Genomic DNA, 24,171 nt, shown 5'->3' on the forward strand with positions numbered 1-24,171 from the left:
CATTTTGATAAACAAGTAGAAAAACTTTTGGAACTTCCTTTGATTTAAAGGGAAAAACACAGTTTTTTTTTCTCTTTTTTCCTCAAAATATCTTCAACACAACCATCTGGTAAGTTTGAGATAAGGATGAGGATATGTCATTAACTTACATAAAAACGTTACTTATCTCTTACCATTATGACACAGGTGTTTTGGTTTTTTTAAGTAGTGGTACTATATTAGCAACCTCACCCTATTTCTGCTTGCTGTGTCCCAAGAAAAAGGGGGTTCATTTCTGCCCCAGAAGTAATTTCTAATTATTGGGAAAACTTATTTCTTAACTCCTCAAGGCCAACACGTCTCAGTGCTGGAAAATGGTAGTTTTGAAGACTGTACCTCCAAGATTCTCATCTGATTACAAAGCACAAATTTTCAACAGTGGGAGTGGTTCTGATTTCTCATGTAGAAGCGATTTACCACCACCACCACAGACATCTGACAATGTCTGGAGATATTTTTGGTTTTCATAATTAACTTCCGGGGGTGAAGGCATTGCTGACATCTAGTGGTTTAACAGTGATGCCGTTAAACATCCTACAGTACACACAACAATCCCCCTGACCCCAACAAAACATCAATAGCATCAACTGTTACTCAACCTAGACCTATGGTGTTATTTGCACCCACCCCAAAATGATTATCAGGTTTTCTTTCTTCAGAAACAACCATACCACAATATTTCTGGCAAAGGCCTGATTAAATGAATCTACCATAATGTTCTTATATTTACCTGAAAGGAATATAGGATGCATCTCCAAACATTAATATTCTATATGCGTCTTCTGGAGTTTTCCCCAAATATATAACCTACATTTGAAGAGAGAAGAAAAAGGCAATTTACTTCTAAATAAAGATATAGTACTGTCACTGAGAACTAAGTTTTGTACAATTTTTAGTCAATCAGCTGAGCCTGGTTCTCTAGCTTTCCCAAGGATCCTACGTAGTCACTCAGTATCCTCTCAGTGAATTTCTCTTTTGTTTAGATCTGCTGGCATAGCTGGTTTCTGTTGCTTGCAATAAGACCCCTGACCAACAACTTTTTACAACCTTTTGTGTTGAGAAGTATAGCATTAAAATTTTTTTTTAAATTTTTTTGGCTGTGCTGGGTCTTCACTGCTATGCTCGGGCTTTTTTCTAGTTCCGAAGACTGGGGGCTACTCTCTAGTTGCAGTGCGTGGGCTTCTTATTGCGGTGACCTCTCTTGCTGTGGGGCACGGGCTCCAGGGTGTGTGGGCTTCAGTATTTGCAGCATGTGGACTCAGTATTTGTGGCTCCCGGGCCCGAGAACACAGGCTCAATAGTTGTGGCACACAGGTTTACTTGCTCCGTGGCATTTGGGATCTTCCTGGATCATGGGTTGAACCCATGTCTCCTGCATTGGCAAGGGGATTCTTTACCACTGAGCCATCAGGGAAACCCAGAAGTAGCATTTTAAGAACAGATTTTATAAATCAAAATGTTAGACTAAGCACACGCTTTTACCTCACCTCCCTTCTAAAATACTGAAACGATGCTTAAAGAAGTATGTGGGCGATGGCAGTAGAGGATGGATTGGGCCTGGGACTGCGAGGCGGATGAGAGGAACAAAGATGCTGATTAACTCCATCCATTTAAATTTAACAACTTACGATATTGTACAGGTTTCCTATAAAACTTCATTTGTTTACTATTGTCATTTGCTTCTTTTATCTTCAGAAGTACGTCATGCTTCAGTTTTCAACTGGTAGAATACTTCAAGTAGATTTTTTAGCATTTGAGGGCCACAGTCAATGGATCTCTTTGCATTTCTAAAGTATCTTGTTTTCTGCCCTGACATTTATGGACCATATATATGATTTCAGGTCTGCAGTCCTTTTCTCTCAGTTTATAGCTGTTGCTCCATGCTTTTCTCATTTCCAGTACTACAGAAGTATTTTACTAGCCTCATTCTCTCCTCCTCTTCCTCACCTGCTCCACTGGTATCCCTTTAAATAAGACACACCACAGCCCCAGGTAAACTTGCCTAGGACTTCTGACCCTCATTCTATCCAAAGGCACGTCTTTTTCCAACTCAGAATCTTCCAGCAGGGCATTTTCCACCCATATACAGAGACAAGGGGTGAGAGAGGCCACAAGCATCAGATGTGGCATACATATTATCACCCAAATTCAATTCAGTTCTAAAGCTTACTCTGGGATAAAATATACTTTGAATTTTGACTAGTAAAAATAAATCACAAAAGAATTTAACTACTTAACTAATTAAATTTTTTAAATCTCCATTACTTAGATTTATACAAATGAGCTGTTTCTTCTACCAAATTGTGAACATTCTGAAGTGAGAATCCAAGTCTTATGTTACACTGTAACTCCACATGCATAAATCATGTATGGACTCTGATTTGATGCTTAATTCGTGAACTTAAATTCACTTATAATAGTTAGGAAACTTAAAAATAATTGATAAAACACATTGGTATAAATATAAAAACATCACTGGATTAAGAAAAATTATAAAAATAAAAAATCCAGCAAGAATCTCTGAAACTTAGAGAAGGATGTATCTTAAAACTAGTCAGGTTCCAGATGGCATTTTATCAATTTTGTTTTAAGACTCATAAATGGAGATGTCTATCCTGTTTCTAAAAATGATTTTACCCCATTTACTCTAAAAATAATATAGAACTATGATCAACTACACAGAATCTTCTAACACGTATTTATCTATAGCAGCATATAAACCCACAAAGAACAATCAATCCCCAAAACAAAGGAATGCTTTCTTATCAAGTTTCAGACAAATCTTCAAGAACAGTAATACTGACTCACAGAAGGTTGTAAACTACCATGAATTAATTAATCAAAATCTATAATCACATTCAACATTTTATATTTATCTAATATATTACTTTAAGAAAAAAAGTCTTTTAAATCTTTTTTTGGGGGGTCAGTGAGGGTAAGAATAAGATTTGATTCACTTATGTATTTGCATATATATACATTTCTAATACAACCTTCTCTCAAATTATATAAAATTTTCCTTAAGTACTGGTTAAAGATAATTCCTCCAACTCAAAACTGTAGTTCCTTGGTTTCTTTAGTTACTAAAATTGCAATGGTATTATTTCCTTCTAACTTTCAAAACAAAAACAGCCTCTAATACATTAAATAATTGTGAATACAAATTCAGTTCAAAGAACCCAAAAACAATGTAACATTTCTTCTTATGGAAATAAAGAACGTAAATTGCTAGCGATGAAAATTTTAAACACAGACTTTAGGTACAACGAGATCAGCTGAAGGAAATTTATAGATTCAGAATAAGTTTGTTATATAACGCTATCATCTGAATGTTTGTGTCCTATCTAAAATTCATGTTTAAAACCTAACTTCCCAAAAGTGATAGTAGTATTAATAGCAGATGCGGCCTTTGAGATGGTCATGAGTGAAGCCCTCAAGAATGGGATTAGTGTCTTATAAAAGAGACTTCAGAGAGACCCCCAGGCCTTTCCACCATGTAAGAGCACTCATTGGATTATGCTGTCAGCCCCATCTTGGACTCTCAGCCTCCAAAACTGTAAGAAAGAAATTTCTGTTATTTATAAGCCTCCCCAGTCTCTGGTATTTTGTTATAGCAGCTCCAGAGGACTAAACATGTAACAATCAAAGAAATGTTTTCTAACAATCTATAATTCTTAATTCTATACCCACTTCCCTAGTCAAAAGCCCTTCCCAAATAAAATTATCATTAATTTGTTCTTGAGAAGAATCCTTAAAATGGCTCCTATATTAACCTAAATTCTCAAATTAGTAAACTCGAAATCAATACAATTTTACGATGCATCACTGTATTCCCAGCAATTTGGAAACTATACGCTTATCAAATTCTTTTGGTGTATTTTCATGAAAAGCTATATATATAGAATGGTCACTCTAACTGCACGTTGCTATCCCAAAATAGAAAATATCAATATATTAAACAACTGTAATAGCTAACTTCCAAGACAGCCCCAACAATATTCATCTCCTGATATTTTCACCCTTAATGAACAGGTCACCACTCTGTAAACAGTGGCCGGCTTCCCTGGTGGCTCAGATGGATTTAACGGTGAAATGTGACTTCTGAGGCTAGATCATAAAAATGTGGCTTTTACCGTGCTTTCTTTAGGACTCCTCATTCGAAGCAAATCAAGCTGTTATTTGTGAGGGCAGCCCACACGGCAAGGATCTGAGGACCTTTGGCAAAAACCGGTGCTATTTGCTGGGGATGTAAACCAGGTCATCTAAGCAGTGGATCCTCTCTAACTCCAGTCATGCCTTCAGATAACTACAGCCCAGTTGAATCCAGAAGCAGACACACCCAAGTTAGCCACTTTCAAATACATGCCCCACAGGAACCGTTAGAGAGAATATCAGTTGTTGTTTTAAGTCACTAAGTGTTGGCATAGTCGGTACAGTACCAAGAGATAATACAGTAAGTAATGCAATAAACTATTACCAACTGATCATTTCAGTTTGTTGAAAGTGGCTAAATTTTTTTTTTTTTTTAATGTGGCAAGTACAGAAATGTAATGGTAAGGAAGCCGCATGGCTTAGGAAACGTAAGTAAAGAGAACCTGTTCTCTCTCTCCAGGGTAAGCAATGTCTCTGAAGGAGCAAAAGGCAATCTCACCGGAAAAATAAAATATTGGGGTAGAAAATACTTAGGAAGTCAGTAGTGCTTTTCATGATACATGAAAAGCATGGCTTTGTATACTGTGGGGTTTTTTGGTTTGTTTTATTTTTTGCTGAACAATACTGTAGCCATTTCTACGACTTTCACTGCCCCCATTTTAAAAATTACCATCTACTTAAACCAGCCTCTCTGAAAACTTCTGATTTTGGATAGCTGATCTATGTTTCAATACTGGGAGAGGCTCAAGTAGCAATGGATAAATTAGTGGACTGAAACAAAAAGATCACAACTTGATCATTTATAGTTTTAATTCTGACAGTTCAGGTCTCAAATAATAAAGCACAGTTGTTTAGACAAGTGCTTCTCATTTCTATTTTCCTACAGAACATTTTTAAGTTTAGAGAAGCCTTATATATATATATATATATATATATACTTAGACAAGCCTTTGGCAGAGTTTAAAAAGCCAAGTCATCTGAGTTAATCATAACAAAGGGTATTTAAATTCCAACAACAAATGTGGCAGCCCAATAAACCAGTAAACTATTTTCAATTATTCCTCACGGAGAAATGTCACGTTTCTTGTGTTTAATTATTTCCACATCAGCCAGATGACACTGTCATTCCAATGCCAAGAACTTGATGATCTTTTAAAAAAAAAATCACTATCCAGATTAACATATAATTTTCATAAATCAATGAAAACTGGAAACAGGTTTAAAGATTCAACTGCTGAATAAAAAAGTTGAACAAGGAAAAGATTATCTGCAATAAGCAATTTATGTGATTTAAAAAAGTAAATAAGAGAACATCACTGTCACAGTTCCTGCTAGTTAACAAATACTAGTTAAAAAAAGAAAATCCCAAATCACTCTAAAAAAAAAAAAAAGGGATAGCCTTACATTTCAATAGTTTTAACCTCTCACATTACTTTTATTTGTATGTACAGTAGGTTGGTATAATGATAAAAGGAAACTGGAACTCTGGCGTAGCAAACACATCTCTACCATGGCCAGACAACTAATAAATATGTAGGAATTTGCCTTGGCTATAAGGGTAAATGGATGTACTATGTGAGTAGCAGGGACTTTTTTTTGAGACAAAGCAAAAATCCCAAATTTTTAAAATAAAAACACCTAATTTTTAAACATCAGCAAAAACAAACTACTAATTATAAATACTCTGTGGGTTACCTAAAGCTGGCAAGCTATTACTTTTTAACCACTGGTGTTAACTGCTCACCCTGGACCATACTCTTAATCCTTATTTATAGATAAGAAACTGTGTAAAACAAGTACTAAAACAAGAATGGGGTCCAAAATTGCACAGAAGCCTCACAGATTTGCAAACACCATAAACGCTAGCCCCTAGCAAGTCTCACAGAGAGCGGAAGTATCAGTTAGGCTCAGCAAGGTGAAAAGGGAAGTAAAGCTGTGATGAGCGATGGTGGCGACAGCCAGCTTCCTCCACCACAGGGCCACGCTGGCCCCCTTCTGTGGCTCTGGGGCACCGCACACCCCCTCTGCCTGGCTGCTGTTTGCCCTGCCTTTCACAGATACCCAGGACGGGTGCTTGCCCAGAGATAGGTGTTTACGAACACTTTGGCAGACCCATCTGGTTCTGTCTCCCAGTCTCCGTTACCCTGTCTAGACTGCTATTTGTTGAGCTGAATTCACACACACTGCTTCCAGAGACTTTCCCCTCAGCTCGCCTTATTTTAAATTTTCGTCTAATCCCTTCACCTTGCAGCCACCTTAACCCAGCATTGAGTTTCTGAGTCCAAAATAATTAAATCATTAAGAAAAAAATGGATGACAGGTTCAAAAGATCATCATTAAATAACAAATTAAGCCCCTGAGCTCTTATTACAACTGTTGAAGCAATCTCAAATTCAATGAAATTTAGGATTCTACTCACAGATGGCTGAATTAATATATTCCTAGAATTTCATCAGTATCACAATTTTTGGTATAAATGTTTACAAGTAAACCATTCTGAAGGCTTAAAAATTGCTTAAAACAAAAATATAATAATAGACAGTGACATTTTGAACAGGGAATCTGTATGTTATCATAATTATCTCTACAAAGTAATCTATTAAACATTACAAGAGGGCAAACTTGCAAATTATGTACCAACAGTTTGCTTGTGTCATTTATTTTACATTCAGGATGCTTTAACCACAGAAAATGTTAGAAACAACGGTTCATTTCCCAGGCAAGTTCTCAAAAGTACATTGAGCCTATGGAAGAGCCAAGTACTGTATATGTGCATGAAAATATAAATGTTGAGAGAGTAAGATAAAACCAAAGCTGATAACCAGTAAAATACAATGGTATCATTTTTGTTTTTTAATATAAAAAGCAGATTTAAGGTGTAATAATGGTAGGCAGAACCAAAAAAAGACAGAAAATTACATTTAGTACATGCTTAATTTGTGCCAGATAGTCTATCAGACTGAAATTAAAAGCTAGCTCAATTTGAACCTAAATCCTTCAACTTCTGAAATGAAACCCCTAAACCCTTTACAATGGCCTCTTCCAAACAGCTGATTGCAACTAGAAATTAACGTTTATTCCTTCCAGTATAATAATATACCACTATTATTATAAAGTATACACATAAGAAACTAAATAGAAAAGGTGACATTTCTAAAATGAATCATTATATATTGTAATTATGTTAAAAACTGTGTTCACTAAAATATTAATAAATTTTAATGTGATTGATATACTTCAATTTTTTAAAATCTTGATTTAAAAGCCTAGGTGCAAGTTCAGCTATTTCAATTCTTGATTTTAATGGCTGTGGTAACTGAAAAAGATAGTCTTTAAAATTTGTTTCTCCATTCTTTGTATTTCTTGTGAACTGGAAGTTGTATCAATAGGCTTGTGCATTAGTATATGTTGTATCACATCAGAAAAGAGACTGCCTAAATTACCACTATTGGTGCAAAAAATGGCCACTGGATTAGGTGCTAACCATCAAATCCCTAAAGAGCCTCTTGATGTAGGTGAAAGAGGAGAATGAAAAAGCTGGCTTAAAATTCAACATTCAAAAAAGTAAGATCATGGCATCCAAAATGGGGGAAAAAATGGAAACAGTGACAACCTTTGTTTTCCTGGGTTCCAAAATCACTGCAGATGCTGACTGCAGCCATGATATTAAAAGACACTTGCTCCTTGGAAGAAAAGCTATGACAAACAGTGTATTAAAAAGCAGAGAATCACTTTGCCGACAAACGTCCGTATAGTCAAACCTATGGTTTTTTTCAGTAGTCACATACAGACAGAGGTGACAGTTGGACCATAAGAAGGCCAAGCACTATAGAATTGATGTTTTCGAACTGCTGTGCTGGAGAAGACTCTTGAGAGTCCCTTGGACAGCAAGGAGATCAAGCCAGTGAATCCTAAAGGAAATCAACCCTGAATATTCATTGGAGAACTGGTATTGAAGCTGAAGCTCCAATCCTTTGGCCACCTGATGCGAAGAGCTGACTCACTGGAAAAGACTCTGATGCTGGGAAAGATTGAGGGCCGGAGGAGAAGGGGAGACAGAGGGTGAGTTAGATGGCATCACCAACTCAACAGACATGAGTTTGAGCAGACTCAGAGTTGGTGAAGAACAGGGAAGCCTGGAGTGCTGTAGTCCATGGATGGGGTGACAGAGTTGGACACAATTTAGTGACTGAACAACAACAATCAAATCCCTTTAATATATCATTATATATCATTTACCATGATGTGTAAATGCAAGTGCAGGATTGATTACACTAGTTTTTTAATCCTGTTCAGCAATGATGTACATTTGGTTAGTAAATTTCCAATTTCCTAAATGCCAATCAACAGATGCTAGAATAGTGCTGCACATTTTTCAAATATTTAGCAAATGAGTTAAAAATCTATTGAAATGTTGTTAAAGCTGGTTTTAAAATTTTGTTTTGTGGCTATTAGTGTAATACTTTACTTCAAAAACTGGTTATTAAAGGGAACTGGCTATTCATTCTGCCTTCTCGGTAAGAAAATTGGTTTCGGGGTAACCAAACAGTCCCAACTGAATGAGGGAAAGCTTAATTCTCATAAAAGTAAGGCAGCTAATAAGTGAAAGAAGAATGAATAATTAGAAAAATGTTATACTGATACCCTAGTAAAATGATTGATTCAATCAAGCATATTTGATTGTTTAAAACACACATGGTTGATAGGGAACTGAATATACAAACAGTTCCAAAATCACCCCACACAGAATGTTTAAATCATAAGGACAAAACAATATATTGAAGAGATTTGATGGTTAGCATTTAATCCAGTGGCCATAGCATCACTAATGGTAATGTAGGTATTCTATGTTTCTGATTGATATAACATATACTACTAATGCAAACCTATTGATACAACTTTCAGTTCACAAGAAATACAAATAATGGAGAAACAAGTTTAAAAAATACCACAAATAAAAGAAAAAGAACAACAACAACAAAAAAAACCCACAAAGAAGAAACCAGAGAAATTCAAAAGGTGGAACTTTCTACAAGAAACTAGGTCTGGTTTCTTAAAAAAAAAAAAAAAATCAATGTTAGCTAAAAAGGACCATGTGTGAGAGAGATTTAAGTACACAACAACCATATGCAATATATGGTCCTGAATTAGATATTGGTGTAGACTTTTGGATTAATTGAGAAATACAAATATAATCTGGGTGTACAGATGATGCAACATGTACTCAAATGAAAGAGCAGATCACTGACAAAAAACAGTCATGTGATAAAATTATACTGGTGGACATACACTGCTTCTATAAAGATAAAAGTATCTTTTGAAAGAAATTTTTCTAAGTTTCTCAAGGGTCCGAACATGGGATTTGTACACATTTTTTATAACAAAATGACAAAGTTTCAAACTTTTATTTTCGAAATGCTCTCACAAAAGTGAATTTGTTTTGAAAAGTATTTACTTTTCCACTTAGAATTTCATCCTTTCTTGAAATTACAGGTTAAAGTACCACCACCCCAAAATCGGGCTAGGAAACAGCCAGTGACTTATCACAACAGGGCAGCAAACATCATTTTGTAAAATGCTATGATTATTAAATTATCCTTTTCTCAAAAACAACAACAACAACACACACACACGCACAAAACTCAGCTATCTTTTATGTCCCTCAACTCTTTTATTGTGACTGATACAGAACTTAATAGTTAGAAACCCAGTGAAAAGTCAAGCCACTCTTCTTATTTCTTACACCACACATGGTGCCCGACCATCTGACAAAAGGACTAAATATAAGTACAGACATGTCAATCCTATTTTAAGTATTTGAGTATTTTAAGTATTTGTAAAGCCTAACTGCTTCTGTTGTTAGAGTAAAAAAAATAAACAGAATTACTAACTTTATCCTTTCACTCTCTCCATACCCTCTATTAGGTCCTTTTGCATAGTATGAAAGGAGAATGGTTCCTTTCAGAGGCCCAGAGTTTAATAAAAAGACAGTCAGTCCTTTTAAACAGAATCAGTCCATTTAGAATACTTCTTCCTGACTATACTTCCTCCAGACTTTTTGCTTTTGTTTTAATATTACTACACCACCCTCTAAGTCAGTCATTAAAAAGCCTTATTATCTCCAAAATTCCTCAAACAACTGCAGAAAAGATCATCAGACCTGAAGGTCAATTTTTAAGGAATTTTCACTCATCTCTATAAATCTTTAATCAGAGAACTCCATAGTCTTCAATCAGATCAAACCTATACCACTTACTTACTTATTTACTTGGGGTAGCCACATTTATGTCTTGACACTCCTTTGCTACTATTAATAAATCTCCTTTTCTTAGAAGTTTTTCTCCTGTTTCCCCACCTAGCATCATTATAGCCCCAATCTCCTACTTGAGCCAGCCAGTCATGGCTACAAAGCCATTTGCTACAGCCAAGAGCCATAAACCCCCTGCCAAGCTGGCTTCTAACTGAACAGAGGAATGAACTCAAGTGTAATTGTTTACCTGACATTTTCCCAACCAGTTAAATCAGTGCTAACCTGGGAGTGTAAAACCCTGGATGGATTTCTAAATCTAAAACATATTAGCTGTAGAAAAATAAACTTCTACATGGCAAAATACAACCATAAACAAAGTCAAAAGGCTAACACCAAACTGGGAACCAGTATGCCAACACATTTTCAATCAATAGGCCAATGGGTATTGAGCTATAGCTAGTTTTTTCACTAGCTAAAAAAAATAAAATAAAATAAAACAGCAAAAAAATCTAAAAAGATTTCTTATTTATACAATTATGAAGTGTTTTATTTCCAAGACAACCCTTGGTTCCCACCATACCCACAGCTACCCTCTAAGGGATGAAGTCACCATATCTGGCTACTCAAGATCCCACCATTTTAGAGATCACTTCATCTGACCAGAGAGAGACGATTGACTGACCCCGAAGTAGCCCAGGAGAGCGCTGTGTGCTCTGCTCAGGGGAACATTCTCTTAAATGAAACAACTTCAGCCATTCCAGATTTTTTTCCTGGGCAAGAAAGACTTTTACTATTACACCAAAAGCCATTTCCTTCAGGGTTCTCTTTAATACTTTATGAACACCAAGAATTCTGGCTGTGTCCTTTTTCCTGGAAAGTTATCACAGTTTAATCTGTGGTGTTCCTCTCCCCAGTGATTAGCCAAGTAATGGGACCAAATACCCGACTTAAAACAGCTACCTTCTTCATTCTCTTTCTCTTGGGATCCTGCATAGCCCCCTACCAGCACTGCCCCCTCAGGAGTTTTGCTGCTAAGTACGATAAACATCAGGAAAGATGACAAAAGCCAAAAAGTATAAGTCCTTATCTGGGTAAGCTTAAAAAAAAAACAAATTTTAAGAAACATAATCTACAACCTGTGTTTCATACATTCAGAGATGATAATATAACTTAGTTATCTCAGAATCGCTTCTCTTGATTACTTTTGTGAACATAAACAAACACAAACCCCAAAAAGGCCTTAGTCATTGTTGTTAATGATATACCATAAACATAGAAAAGAAAACTATCCATCTATTTTGAGGTGCAATTTCAACAAGTACCGTGAACTTTTTGGTCTAATCACTGTAAATTCCACATTTTCAAACTACACGTCAGAAAAATAGTTTTAAGTGAAAGCATGACAGAAGCATCCTGGGGGAAGAAACAACTTACCTCAAGAACTCCAGCACCAACCCTTTTTTTTATCTAGAATAACTACTTGACATTTTTCCCCATTTGGTAGAGCAGCTAGGTTCCACACCGCCAAAAACATGAAGACCACCACTCCAGAAGGGCCTCTTGGCTTATTTAGGAAAATCTGTCACTTAAGTACTCCTAGAGATGAATGAAAGCACTAAACAAAACCTGACTCTAAATAACCAAATACTTTCCATGATATTTACAAATAAATGAAACTCATAAGTCATGAAATACTGGCTATTCCAAAACAGTCTTCCAATGACTTAAACCGACCACCCACTCAATGCTGGGTATAATCTACACAGTATGTTACCCATTTTCCTACAATATTGACATGCCATGTCCTTCTGCTATATGCTTTGAGATGTTCAGAATCATACCTCGTGGTCCTGTACTCAAATTATAAAGAACTCTAACCACATGTGATACACTTTTTATGTATTTTGGTTTTGTTTTTATAAATCAATCGAAATCCTGACTCTTATTTTCATAACTTTACTACATGTATCATGACTTAATAGAAACATAGCTTTGGGTCATTATTTTCTAAACTTAAGTGCTGTAACACTTAAAAAGGTATTCACAGTAGTTGATCTTTTTTTAAAAATAGACTTTTTTAAAGGCAGTTTCAGGTTCAGAACAGCAAAACTGAATAGAAGTTATAGATATCTCCCATATACCCCTTACCCTCTCCATAGACTTTCCCACTTGGTCAATTTTTATAAAGCCAAAGATGTTCTTTCTGGCAAGAAATCAAGATGTCTTAGAAAAAAGTAATATCAAAACGCCAACTATAAGTACTACTACTGTACATGATTTCGCTAATATATTAGAAAAGTAGTTAAATACTTACCATATAACATCCGACAAGGAAAGCAGCATTTGCTTGTTTTCTCTGATCAGGGCCAGTAAAATGTATAATTTTCTTCCTCATCATTGTAATGGACTGCATAAAGATAAACAGTTGCTAGTATTTCCTTTCTAATTTCAAGTTTTCAAAAACTTTATTTTGTGATTAAAATAAATTCTGGATCTCACAATGTTGAATCATTCAGAAAGACTTTTTAAATTGATACTCAAAAATACCATGTACATTCCCATAAAAGACATACTCTTGGAATAGAACAAATGTACAATTAAAGAGTAGGGGAGGAGACACCTGAAACTAATATATCATAAATCAACCACACTTCAATCTTTTTAAAAGGAGGAGATACAAACAGATACACTTTGTAAGTATAGACTATCTCTGAAAGAACACATAAAAGCTGGGAAAAAAAAGGCAGTGAAAGAGATCGTCTTTCCTTTCCCTATTGTCTGATTTTTTTCAAAAATCTATTCCTGAAACCTTTAAATTAAAAGAAAAGGGTACAAAAATAGGTAAAATAATTCATTCTGTTAGAAATCAGGATAGTGAATGGGGTAGGGAGGAGTGGAGTGAGGAGGGTGGTACAGAGATAACCAGGAGAGCGTAAACAGGCTGTTCCTGGGGTGTTGCTAGGATGTTCTGTTCTTGATTAAGTTAAAAACAAAAAGGATATAGAAAGTAAAATCAAAGGAACAACATGATTTGTTAGTACTTCCTTACATGTACTTCACTAACTTGAGTTGAAATGTTTCAATTAAGGGTAAGAAATAGGACATATTCAGCTGAATAAGCACAGTATTCCCTCACTTCTGTGAGCCAGTGTTTGAGTATTTCAATGATGAATGTGTACATGATGAATTTTCCTTTAGTTGTTTACACAGAGTAAGAGATCCAAGTTGATTTAAAACAACAACCACCACCCAACCAGCCCTCAAGCAGTCTAAGCATAAGACACTCTTACTATAAATTCTCAACACATTTTTATCACTATTAATTGAACTGGAATCAAAGTTTCAATCAGGTTGGATGGTCAATACGCTACAAGTTGTTCTAGTAAATATTAACGATTTTTTAATTTTGAAAAAAGGATGAATATAATCTTCATTGACCCAAAGTATAAAAGTCCTTAGATGGCCAAGTACTTCTGATGTGTAATTTTAAGTCTGATGTTCAAGGGAGAAAACATCTGCCTTACTCACTAATTAATTTTCATGTAATATAATTTTCAGTTGACAATGAGTTTTATTTCTGTGTAGTAGTCTAATAAATAATCAACTGAATAAACTTGTTTTTAAAGAGTACCTACCCCTAAATCCAGTATTTCTACTTGAGAATTTACAGTGACTCTTAGAATTGATAGCAGTATATAAACTTTTTATTTTATAAAACTAATAATTCAAAGTTTTTTAAAAAATAAATGAATAAGGTCTAAGTTCAAACCAACAGTAACAAGCTCTTATAATTTAGCGATAGAATCTTAAATATATGCTGTTTGCTCCTGTTTCCCTACTCCTTAATCATATGTGTAAAGGGTCAAGTAAAGAGTCACAAGTAGTAAAATATCATGAGAGATTCAAGGTATAATAACTGATTTCAAGGTATAACAGATGAACTGATTTCTCTTAGTTTCCTAACATTCCCTATCACAGTGAAGGGAGAAAGAACAGAGACCAAAGGAAGGAAAGCTTCTCTTGCTAGGTTTCAGTTCTATTAGTTCAGACAATAAGAGATTCACTTTATTAACAACTTCCACTTTGGCTTTTCAAGTACCTAAACATCACCAATCCAAATCAGAATCAAATGACCCAAACTGAAACCATTCCATCAAAACTCTAGAAAAACAGACACGCTATGACTTCATAAAACAATAAACCACATGTCTATCCCAAACACCACTGTAGTGAAAAACATGGCATCGCCTTTCTAAAAATAGATTCCCCCTCCTCGCCACAAGATCAGGCTAATAATGATTACTTAAATGAAACCTCAGTAAAAAGTACTTTACCTTTAATTTCTTATTTATCTTGCAGCAGTATCTGTAAACCATTGCTAGATTGAGTGGCCCAAAATCTGCGTAGAAGCTGCAAAAATGAAACACAAAAATGTGTATGCGTGTTCCAGATGCTCTGAATATAACTGCCTTTTTGTAGCTATGAGACCAAAATAAAGCAAGAGAGTACACACCAAATTATTATAGGTCATATAACTTAAACGTTACTGACCAATAGAAGAAATACTCTGGTAAAAGATGACTATTAAAAAACACGATAAGCGCTACAACACCTTTAAATTTAACCTCAAATAATACATAAAAATACTTTCTGAATAAAAAAGGCTATTTTTCCACACATTTTTCCACTGGCAAAATCATCTAACTTAGTACACTAGTTTATATCTCATTATACTGTAAACTATTATAATTTCAAATGTAAATTGTTAAACTTAGGAGAATTCTTTCACTTTTTGATTTTTCCCCTCCTAAGGATCTATTTTATTACCAAGGATTACATCATGCTGCAACTAACAATCAACAGATTTGCACTGTTCCAGTTTTATAAACATACCTTTAGATTTTTCAAAATAAACAAAAGTTACTAACAATCTTTAAAAAAGCAATACTTACTTTTCATATTCAAGTTCATCATCTATGCTGAAATAATGTACATTTGATGAACTCTTTGGTCTGCTGAAGAGAATGGCAAAACAAAGGCGATCTGAAATGGAAAAATTGTAATGTTCCTTCCTTCACATTATTAAAAACGTTTCATATATCATGATGCAACTCTTTTCAGATGAAGTAAAAAAATTTCTTTTCCATGCATGTTTTACCTATGGTAAGGGTATCAATGGGTAACTTCAAAATGTTCTATTTTGGTGGGTAATAATAAAGAAACAATTTTTAAAAAGGAGAAGTTGCCTTCAATATTAGTTTCAAGAGCTGTAAGCGACTTTTCACATAGTGATACAACTCAATTTTTGGATGAACCTCTCATTGCAAAACATTAGCTATTCTAGATTTAAAAATTTCAGCAAGGCAGCAGGCATTTCATGGCTAGACCACCAGCCTTGATGATTCTCCCTATGTTTCGCTATATTTTCAAGACATCCTAAAAAGTTATTTCAATAAGAAGCTATGTTTTAAGCAGAAAGACAACGCTCTCAAAATTGCTTCAAAATTAATCTTTTCGGCTACAGAACACAAAACAAATCCTGGTTATCCAGTGTTCTTGAGGGTCACTTTTTTTGATCCGGAACCACTACTTCTGCAGTGATTTTTACAATCAGACAAATTACCATTATAACAGAGGCAATGAAAGTTTTCTGTATGATGAGTATGAGATGAACCTGCATTGCATAAATCAAGTTAGGCTGCTGTGAGGTTTAGCAAGAATGTTAACAGAGTATTGCTAGGAGGCTCCACCCTTCCTTTCCCACCCCACCCCACCCCAAAGAGTTGTCCCAAAATCCTTGGGGAAGCAGTATGCCGCAATAACTAGTAGTAGTAATACTAATAGTAGTGCTAGTAGAATACTTACATTCAAATTATGGCAAAATCAAGTACAACCCTTAAAATAGTAAGAAACAACAGACGCCAGCTGGCATCCCTTTCCCAAACAGTAATTTAAGCAATTTTTGCCTACAATTCAGTGCACACAATTGCTATATTTTTCTTGTGAATGCGTCAACTAAAACGTCTTGCAACCACAAACACTCAAACAGATGACGGAGCTTACTCCTTTTCAACCACAAATGACCCTTGATCCCCATGCACAGCGACCAGGGATTTTGCTCCGAGGTGGAGAGCCTACGAGCCATGGTGTAAGGACACAAGGGTCCCAAGTGCACACGTCAATGTGGATTCACCCCAAAGCAGGACCACGTCTGAGCACTAGGAGTCCCGGGAGGCCACCCACGCCCATGAGATAGCCTCGGCCCTGGTCCCAAAGTTTAAAGGCGCGTCTTGAGCAGCAATGGGGGCTCCTCGACCCCTGGGCACTGCCCGATGCCCTCTAAATAGGGACTGTCCAGAGGCGCACCCTCCGCACTCACCTCTGATCACCTCGGCCACCAAAGGGGTCCCTGCACCCTCCCGGCTCATGACTCCACAGCATCTGGAAGGCGGGGCAGAGGGAAGTACCGGGCGGCCAGGGAGAGGAGGGCCGCGACCACACCCCCGAAGTTTAAACAGCAAAAAAGTTTAAAGGGCCGCGCCCAAACACTCGACACAGCGACGCCCCTCGGCCGGCCACCCCACCAAAAGCTCAGGAGAACCAACCCCGGAAGTTCAAAACTTCACAAACGCCCCAGACGCGGTGGTGAGGGACGGGTGCGGAAACCAGCCCCAGCCGCCCGGGCTGAGTTTCGCCCCTCCTCGGGGCCACTCGGCGGTCGGTCATCTGCAGAGCAGGCCCCTCCAGCGCCGCAAGTCTCTACTCAAGGTCCGGAGGTGCAGCAGAAGGTCACAGAGGCAAACGCGGGCCTGGTTAAGAAAGCGGCTCCCAAACCGATTAAAAGGATTTCTCGGAAGAGAAGGGCTTGGCAGTGGATCTGACCCCCAACCTTGTGCTCGGCCGTCCTCGCCGCCGCCACCAGGGGACGCTACAGCCAGGCCGCACGGAGAGGTCGGCGCCTCGACAACCCCCGCGGGCTTGGAGCTCCCTCCGCTCTGGGGTGGAGACTCGCTGAGTGGCTCGCCCGAGTGCTGGTGTCTCCTTTTAAAGGGGCCTTTTCAAAACTGTTCAAAATGTAAAGGTACGCCTAAAGCAGACAGAGGTCATTCATTCCTTTAAAGGCCTTAGATTTCTCCTCAGAAAAGTATTTGGATGGTTGAAAAACAGGAATTCTGACGCGATGCTAAACGACAATTTAAGAATTTTCTAAACCTATGTTAGTTTCCAGTGAAAACAAAAGTAGGTTGCAGTATGAATACGGTCCTAATTTTGTTATATATAATATGGTAGTGGGATCATGGGGGATTTTTACTTCCTTCTGTATTCTAGGATTCCTACAGAAAAGAGTTACTTTAATAATCCGTGAAAAATGTTTGCAATGACTCTCCCTTAAGACGAACAAGCAATACAGTAACTACTCTTTCCCAAGAATTACACTTTTATTTGTCATCACAATATATACATTTTTGCCTCAAAAGTAAACCTGCATTATCTCCTAACCTTATTCTAAACTTCCAGACAGACCAGATGTTTTTAAGTGTAAAAAACAAAACACTGAATTATTTTTTAATGAAGAATATCTTTCTAAATGAAAATATCTATAAGCTATGAGAATCTGTTAAACTGGTAAACATTTGAAAAATAGTCTTCATGGCAATAAATACAAATTCACGACATACACTGGAAAAATATTTTCAAGAACACACCCAACTTCAATTTTATCTTAGGGCGAAATAATAAAAATAAAATTTAAACTATACGGTACTACTTTTCCTTCAGACTGGCAAAAATCGAAGGAGTTTGATAAGCACTGTGTTGGTGAGGTGGGGAAACAGGCACTCTCATAGTCTGTGGGTAAGAATGCAAACTGTGACAACCTCCATGAAGGGCAACAAAAGGCAATTTGGCAGAAATTTCCAAGGATGAAAATTGAACACTGGCAAGATTGCCAAGATGGATATCTTTACAGGTGTTTACAGGCTGAATGATTTATAGGTACATATTTAAAACACATATGTATATGACTGTATATGAAATCTTGCATATCTCTGGAAGGAATCACAAAAAAACCTGGTGTTTGTCTTTATAGGGGGAAACTATCTGTAATTAGGGAAGATTTATTCATTTTTGTAACTTTTGAATTTTGTAGCACATATTACCTATTCAAAATTATAAAGCTTTTAAAAAGTAAAGTTGCCAGCTAAAAGTGTTCTTTCAAAGCTGACTTCATTAAGACCCAGAGCATTCAGTAAACACAGTATAAGACAATCTAGAAAATGTCCTTTGCACACTTCTAAACAACAGAACTGGTTAGTGCTACCATCTCTTGAAATCCAGTTTCTTTTAACAAACCCAAATAAAACCAGAAGGAGCTACATAGAAATGGGGAGAGATTTTCCCCTCCAAGTCCAAACCTGAAATTCAGTTCCCAAAGGAAATGTTTTATATATTACAGGGTGAGGAAGAATCACTGATTTTCTTATGTCCCATTACCTGTGCACAAGATATTCTCAAATTGTTATCCTAGAGTCATATTGTGATAAACTACAATGAGGCCAGAGTGCTGGGATGAGAGCTATTTATTAGAACACTGGAGCTGGAAAATAGGTCTCTTTAAAACCTTTTGATTAAAAGTTCATGATTAAACTTACTGTCCTATTGTAAACCCATGTGTCCTCCCTTTAATGTGTTTGTAGACAAAAACAAAACTGAAGTACTGAAGCGGTAAACTTTCTTACCCTACACTCTGTCACAAAGTTACCACATCTCATGGTTTTTAAATATTGACAAGAACATTCAAATCCATCCTTGTGCCAAATTTGTCTACAGTTCTGACATAGCTTATGGGTCTCTAGTTTACTACCTCTTCCTTTAATAAGTATTTGTTACATTCATAACACTTTCCTACATAACAACTAGCTATTGGGATGAAAAGTGTTAGTCGCTCAGTCATGTCTGACTCTTTGCGACCCCTTGGACTGTAGCCCACCAGGCTCCTCAGTCCATGGAATTCTCCAGGCAAGAATACTGGACTGAGTAGCCATGCCCTTCTTCAGGAGATCCTCCCAATCCAGGGATCAAACCCAGGTCTCCTGCATTGCAGGCAGATTCTTTCCTGTCTGAGCCACCAGGGAAGCCCAGTTCATCATAAAATAGAGAGAGTTATATTCTAAACCAACTGAGAAATGTATGTAGTAGTCTGGTGGCAATGATAACACAGTATCTACTTTTCAGTAGAAATGATGAGAAGAACTCTAAACACAATAAGCTTCCCACCCATTCTGTTTCCCCCCTGGAACCAGACTGACTTCACAAGTCCTGGCAGAGGAACTGGAGAAGTGCAAGTCTTCCCTATGGGGTAGTGAACTCTGCGCTCAGTGAGCTCCCTGTCAGACAAGCAGAAGGGAGAATTCACATCTCCTGAGAATAAGAAAGAACAGGCCAAAGAACAGGCTCCACCTGAACAGTGTCCTTCAGAGAGGGCTACTAGCCACCACTCTCATCTATCATTAGTCCCTTGTTCCTTGAGATGAGGAGTAACCAAGAGGAGCATAGGAAGAAATGTTCATAAAACAATGGCAACTAACAATTATTGAGAGTTTAGTGGCAGGTATTACATTAATAAGCTCATTCAGTTCAGTTCAGTCGCTCAGTCGTGTCTGACTCTGTGATCCCACGAATCGCAGCACGCCAGGCCTCCCTGTCCATCACTAACTCCTGGAGTTCACTCAGATTCACGTCCATCGAGTCAGTGATGCCATCCAGCCATCTCATCCTCTGTCGTCCCCTTCTCCTCCTGCCCCCTAATCCCTCCCAGCATCAGAGTCTTTTCCAACGAGTCAACTCTTCGCATGAGGTGGCCAAAGTACTGGAGTTTCAGCTTTAGCATCATTCCTTCCAAAGAAATCCCAGGGCTGATCTCCTTCAGAATGGACTGGTTGGATCTCCTTGCAGTCCAAGGGACTTTCAAGAGTTTTCTCCAACACCACAGTTCAAAAGCATCAATTCTTCGGCACTCAGCCTTCTTCACAAGCAAATGCTACTACTACAATCAGTATTTTTCAGGAAAGGAAACCTAACCTAAAAAAGCAAAATAACCAACCTGAGCAAAGTCACAAACTTGTAAAGTAGCAGAATCAGGATCTTAACACAGGCTTTTTGCCTGAAGCCTGAAAATTTTAAACTCCTGCCTCAGAGACTTGCCTTAAATATAAAGCAAGAATAATTAAAACAGTAAGATTTTAGCACAGCAACATAGAAACGTGAACCCAGGCAAATATGAAAACCTAGTATATGAGAAAAATCAGTCACAAAGAAGGCCTTACTCAGTAATGGACAAATATCTATAAGTATGAAAAGAAAACAAGGTACCAATCTGACATATTATATAAAACAAAGACCAAATGAAGTAAATTTTTAATAGCTGTCAGATAACTATAAAAATTATACCAACTAATTTTATAATTTAAATGGGACTTTTAAGCATGACACAAAACTCAAGGTATAATGAAAAAAAAAAAACAGAAACTTGCAGAAAATATATAATCATCACCACAACGATAAAATCTGTAAAACAATATAAAAACCCAATAGAAAATAAAATTCTATAAAGGCTACAAACAATTAAGAAAAGAAATACAAATAGCCAATAGCATATTAAATTTAATCTTACCAGTGGCTCAACAGTAAAGAGTCCAACATCATGAACAGATTATGGAAGAAACCCACAGAAGAAGTAATTAAAATCAACTCATTCCAAATTAATACTTTATACAATGGGACTAAAAGAGAATATTTTTAAACTGATCAAGGTTATCTTCCAGATACCTTGGAGAAATACCGTAGTTCATGCCTTCATAAGTATGTATCTCCCTAAAATGAAAACCAATATGAAAATTTCTACTGCCATGACTTCTGTTTAATAATGTAATAACTGGAAGTGCTCATTGATGCCAAGATAAAAAGAAATGAGGGAAGAATTAGAAAGAAACAAAACTGTACTTATTTATACACGACTGTCTGCCTAGAAGATACAAAACTTAACAAGCTGATCCTAAAATTAATCTACAAGACCATAGGGCCAAGAAGAACTGAGACCAATTTGAAAACAAATATAAAGGGGCCTTTGCCCTACCAAATATTAAAACTTGCAATAATTTAGGCATGTAGAATTGACACATATACTAGATCTCTATCTATTATATACAAGAGCTCAGTGAAAGTGAAAGGGAAGTCACTCAGTCGTGCCCGACTCTCAGCGACCCCATGGACTGCAGCCTACCAACCCCTCCATCCATGGGATTTTCCAGGCAAGAGTACTGGAGAGGGGTGCCATTGCCTTCTCTAGAGCTCAGTAACAGACCCCATATACATAGAAACTTCACTTATGACACAGGTAGCATTGAAGATCAATAGTAACAGTGTGTGTACACTCAGTCACTGAGTCATGTCTGACTCTCTGTGACCTCACGGACTGTGGCCCCTCTCCTCTGTCCATGGAATTTTCCAGGCAAGAATACTAGACTGGGTTGCCATTTCCTACTCCAGTGGATCTCCCCAACCCAGGGATCAAACCCAAGTATCTTGCATTGGCAGGCAGATTCTTTAGCACTGTACCACCTGAGAAGCCACGGTAAAAATAAGAATGCTCAACACATGCTGTAGTGACAATTGGTTGTATATACTGTTAGATTCATGAATCAAGGTAAATTGAATGTGGTCATACAGGAGACGGCAAGAGTGAACATTGAGATTTTAGGAATCATCCATTTTAGGAACTAAAATGGATGACGATGGGCAAATTTAATTCAGATGACCATTATATGTACTACTCTGGGCAATAATCCCTTAGAAGAAATGGAGTAGCCCTCATAGTCAATAAAAAAGTCCAAAATGCAGTACTTGGTTGCAATCTCAAAAATGACAGAATGATCTCATTTCATTTCCAAGGCAAACCATTCAACATCACAGTAATCTGAGTTTATGCCCCAACCACTAATGCTGAAGAAGCTGAAGCTGAACAACTCTATGAAGACCTATAGGACCTCAGGAACTAACACTAAGAAAAGATGTCCTTTTCATCATAGGGGACTGGAATGCAAAACTAGGAAGTCAAGAGATACCTGGAATAATAGGCAAGTTTTGTCTTGGAGTACAGAATGAAGCAGGGCAAATTCTCACAAAGTTTTGCCAAGAGAACACACTGGTCATAGCAAACACTCTCTTCCAATAACACCAACAAAGACTCTACTTATGGACATCACCATAGTCAGTATCGAAATCAGATAGATTACAGTCTTTGCAGCTGAAGATGGAGAAGCTTTATACAGTCAGCAAAAACAATACCTGGAGCTGACTGTGGCTCAGATCATCAGCAAAATTCAGGCTCAAATTGAAGAAAGGAAAACCACTAGGCCATTTAGGTATGACCTAAATAAAATCCCTTATACAGTGGAGGTGATGGAACAGATTCAAGGGATTAGATCTGGGAGACAGAGTGCCTCAAGAACTATGGATGGAGGTTCGTAACACTGTACAGGGAGTAGTGACCAAAACTATCCCCAAGAAAAAGAAATGCAAAAAGGCAAAGTGGTTGTCTGAGGAGGGTTTACAAATAGCTGAGAAAAGAAGAGAAGCACAAGGCAAAGGAGAAAGGGAAAGATATTCCCAACTGAATGCAGAGTTCCAGAGAATAGCAAGGAGAGATAAGAAAGCCTTCTTAAGTGAACAATGCAAAGAAATAGAGGAAAACAATAGGATGGGAAAGACTAGAGATCTCCTCAAGGAAACTGAAGATACCAAGGGAACAGTTCATGTAAAGATAGGCACAATAAAGGACAAAAATGGCAAGCTCCTCATAGAAGCAGAAGAGATTAAGAAAAGGTGGCAAGAATACACAGAACTCTACAAAAAAGCTCTCAATGACCCAGATAACCACAATGGTGTGGTCACTCACCTAAAGCAAGATATCCTGGAGTGTGAAGTCAAGTGGGCCTTAGGAAGCATTACTATGAACAAAGCTATCGAAGGTGATGGAATTCTAACTGAGATATTTCAAATCCTAAAAGATGATGCTGTTAAAGTGTTGCACGCATCATGCCAGCAAATTTGGAAAACTCAGCAGTGGCCACTGCTGCTAAGTCGCTTCAGTCGTGTCTGATTCTGTGCGACCCCAGAGATGGCAGCCCACCAGGCTCCCCCATCCCTGGGATTCTCCAGGCAAGAACACTGGAGTGGGTTGCCATTTCCTTCTCCAATGCATGAAAGTGAAAAGTGAAGTCACTCAGTTGTGTCTGACTCTGTGAGACCCCATGGACTGCAGCCTACCAGGCTCCTCCGTCCATGGGATTTTCCAGGCAAGTGTGCTGGAGTCGGGTGCCATTGCCTTCTCCCAGCAGTGGCCAAAGGACTAGAAAAGGTCAGTTTTCATTCCAATCCCAAAGAAAAGCAATACCAAAGAATGTTCAAATTACCATACAATTGCACTCATGCCATCAAGATTATGCTCAAAATCCTGCAAGCTAGGCTTCAGCAGTACGTGAACCAAGAACATCCATATGTACAAGCTGCATTTAGAAAAGGCAGAGGAACCAGAGATCAAATAGCCAACATCCATTGGATCACTGAAAAAGCAAGAGAGTTCCAAAGAAACATCTACTTCTGCTTCATTGACTATGCTAAAGCCTTTGACTGTGTGAATCACAAAAAACTGTGGAATATTCTTAATGTGA

General features: G+C 37.4%; 1 protein-coding gene across 10 annotated transcripts in view; it reads right to left on the minus strand.

The window, feature by feature from the left end:
- The window catches only part of CDC14B (cell division cycle 14B), a 129,980-nt gene that overhangs the window by 38,671 nt on the left and 67,138 nt on the right, over window positions 1-24,171 (minus strand). For 6 of the 10 annotated variants that reach the window (XR_005721807.1, XM_040245355.1, XM_040245376.1 and 3 more), the window contains exons 2-5: window positions 15,394-15,484; window positions 14,776-14,851; window positions 12,756-12,848; window positions 770-846 (exon numbers count right to left, since the gene is read on the minus strand). Coding sequence is in view for 9 of the 10 variants with exons in the window: in XM_040245355.1 (XP_040101289.1) it covers window positions 770-846; window positions 12,756-12,848; window positions 14,776-14,851; window positions 15,394-15,484 (337 nt within the window). In the remaining variant the exon portion in view is untranslated. Of the gene's footprint in view, window positions 1-769; window positions 847-12,755; window positions 12,849-14,775; window positions 14,852-15,393; window positions 15,485-16,820; window positions 17,428-24,171 lie in introns of those variants that run through there. The other 4 variants (XM_040245394.1, XM_040245372.1, XM_040245385.1 and 1 more) reach the window with 1 other exon arrangement.

This window comes from Oryx dammah, unplaced genomic scaffold (genome assembly GCF_014754425.2).
Source record: "Oryx dammah isolate SB20612 unplaced genomic scaffold, SCBI_Odam_1.1 HiC_scaffold_1, whole genome shotgun sequence".
Lineage (NCBI taxonomy): Eukaryota > Metazoa > Chordata > Mammalia > Artiodactyla > Bovidae > Oryx > Oryx dammah.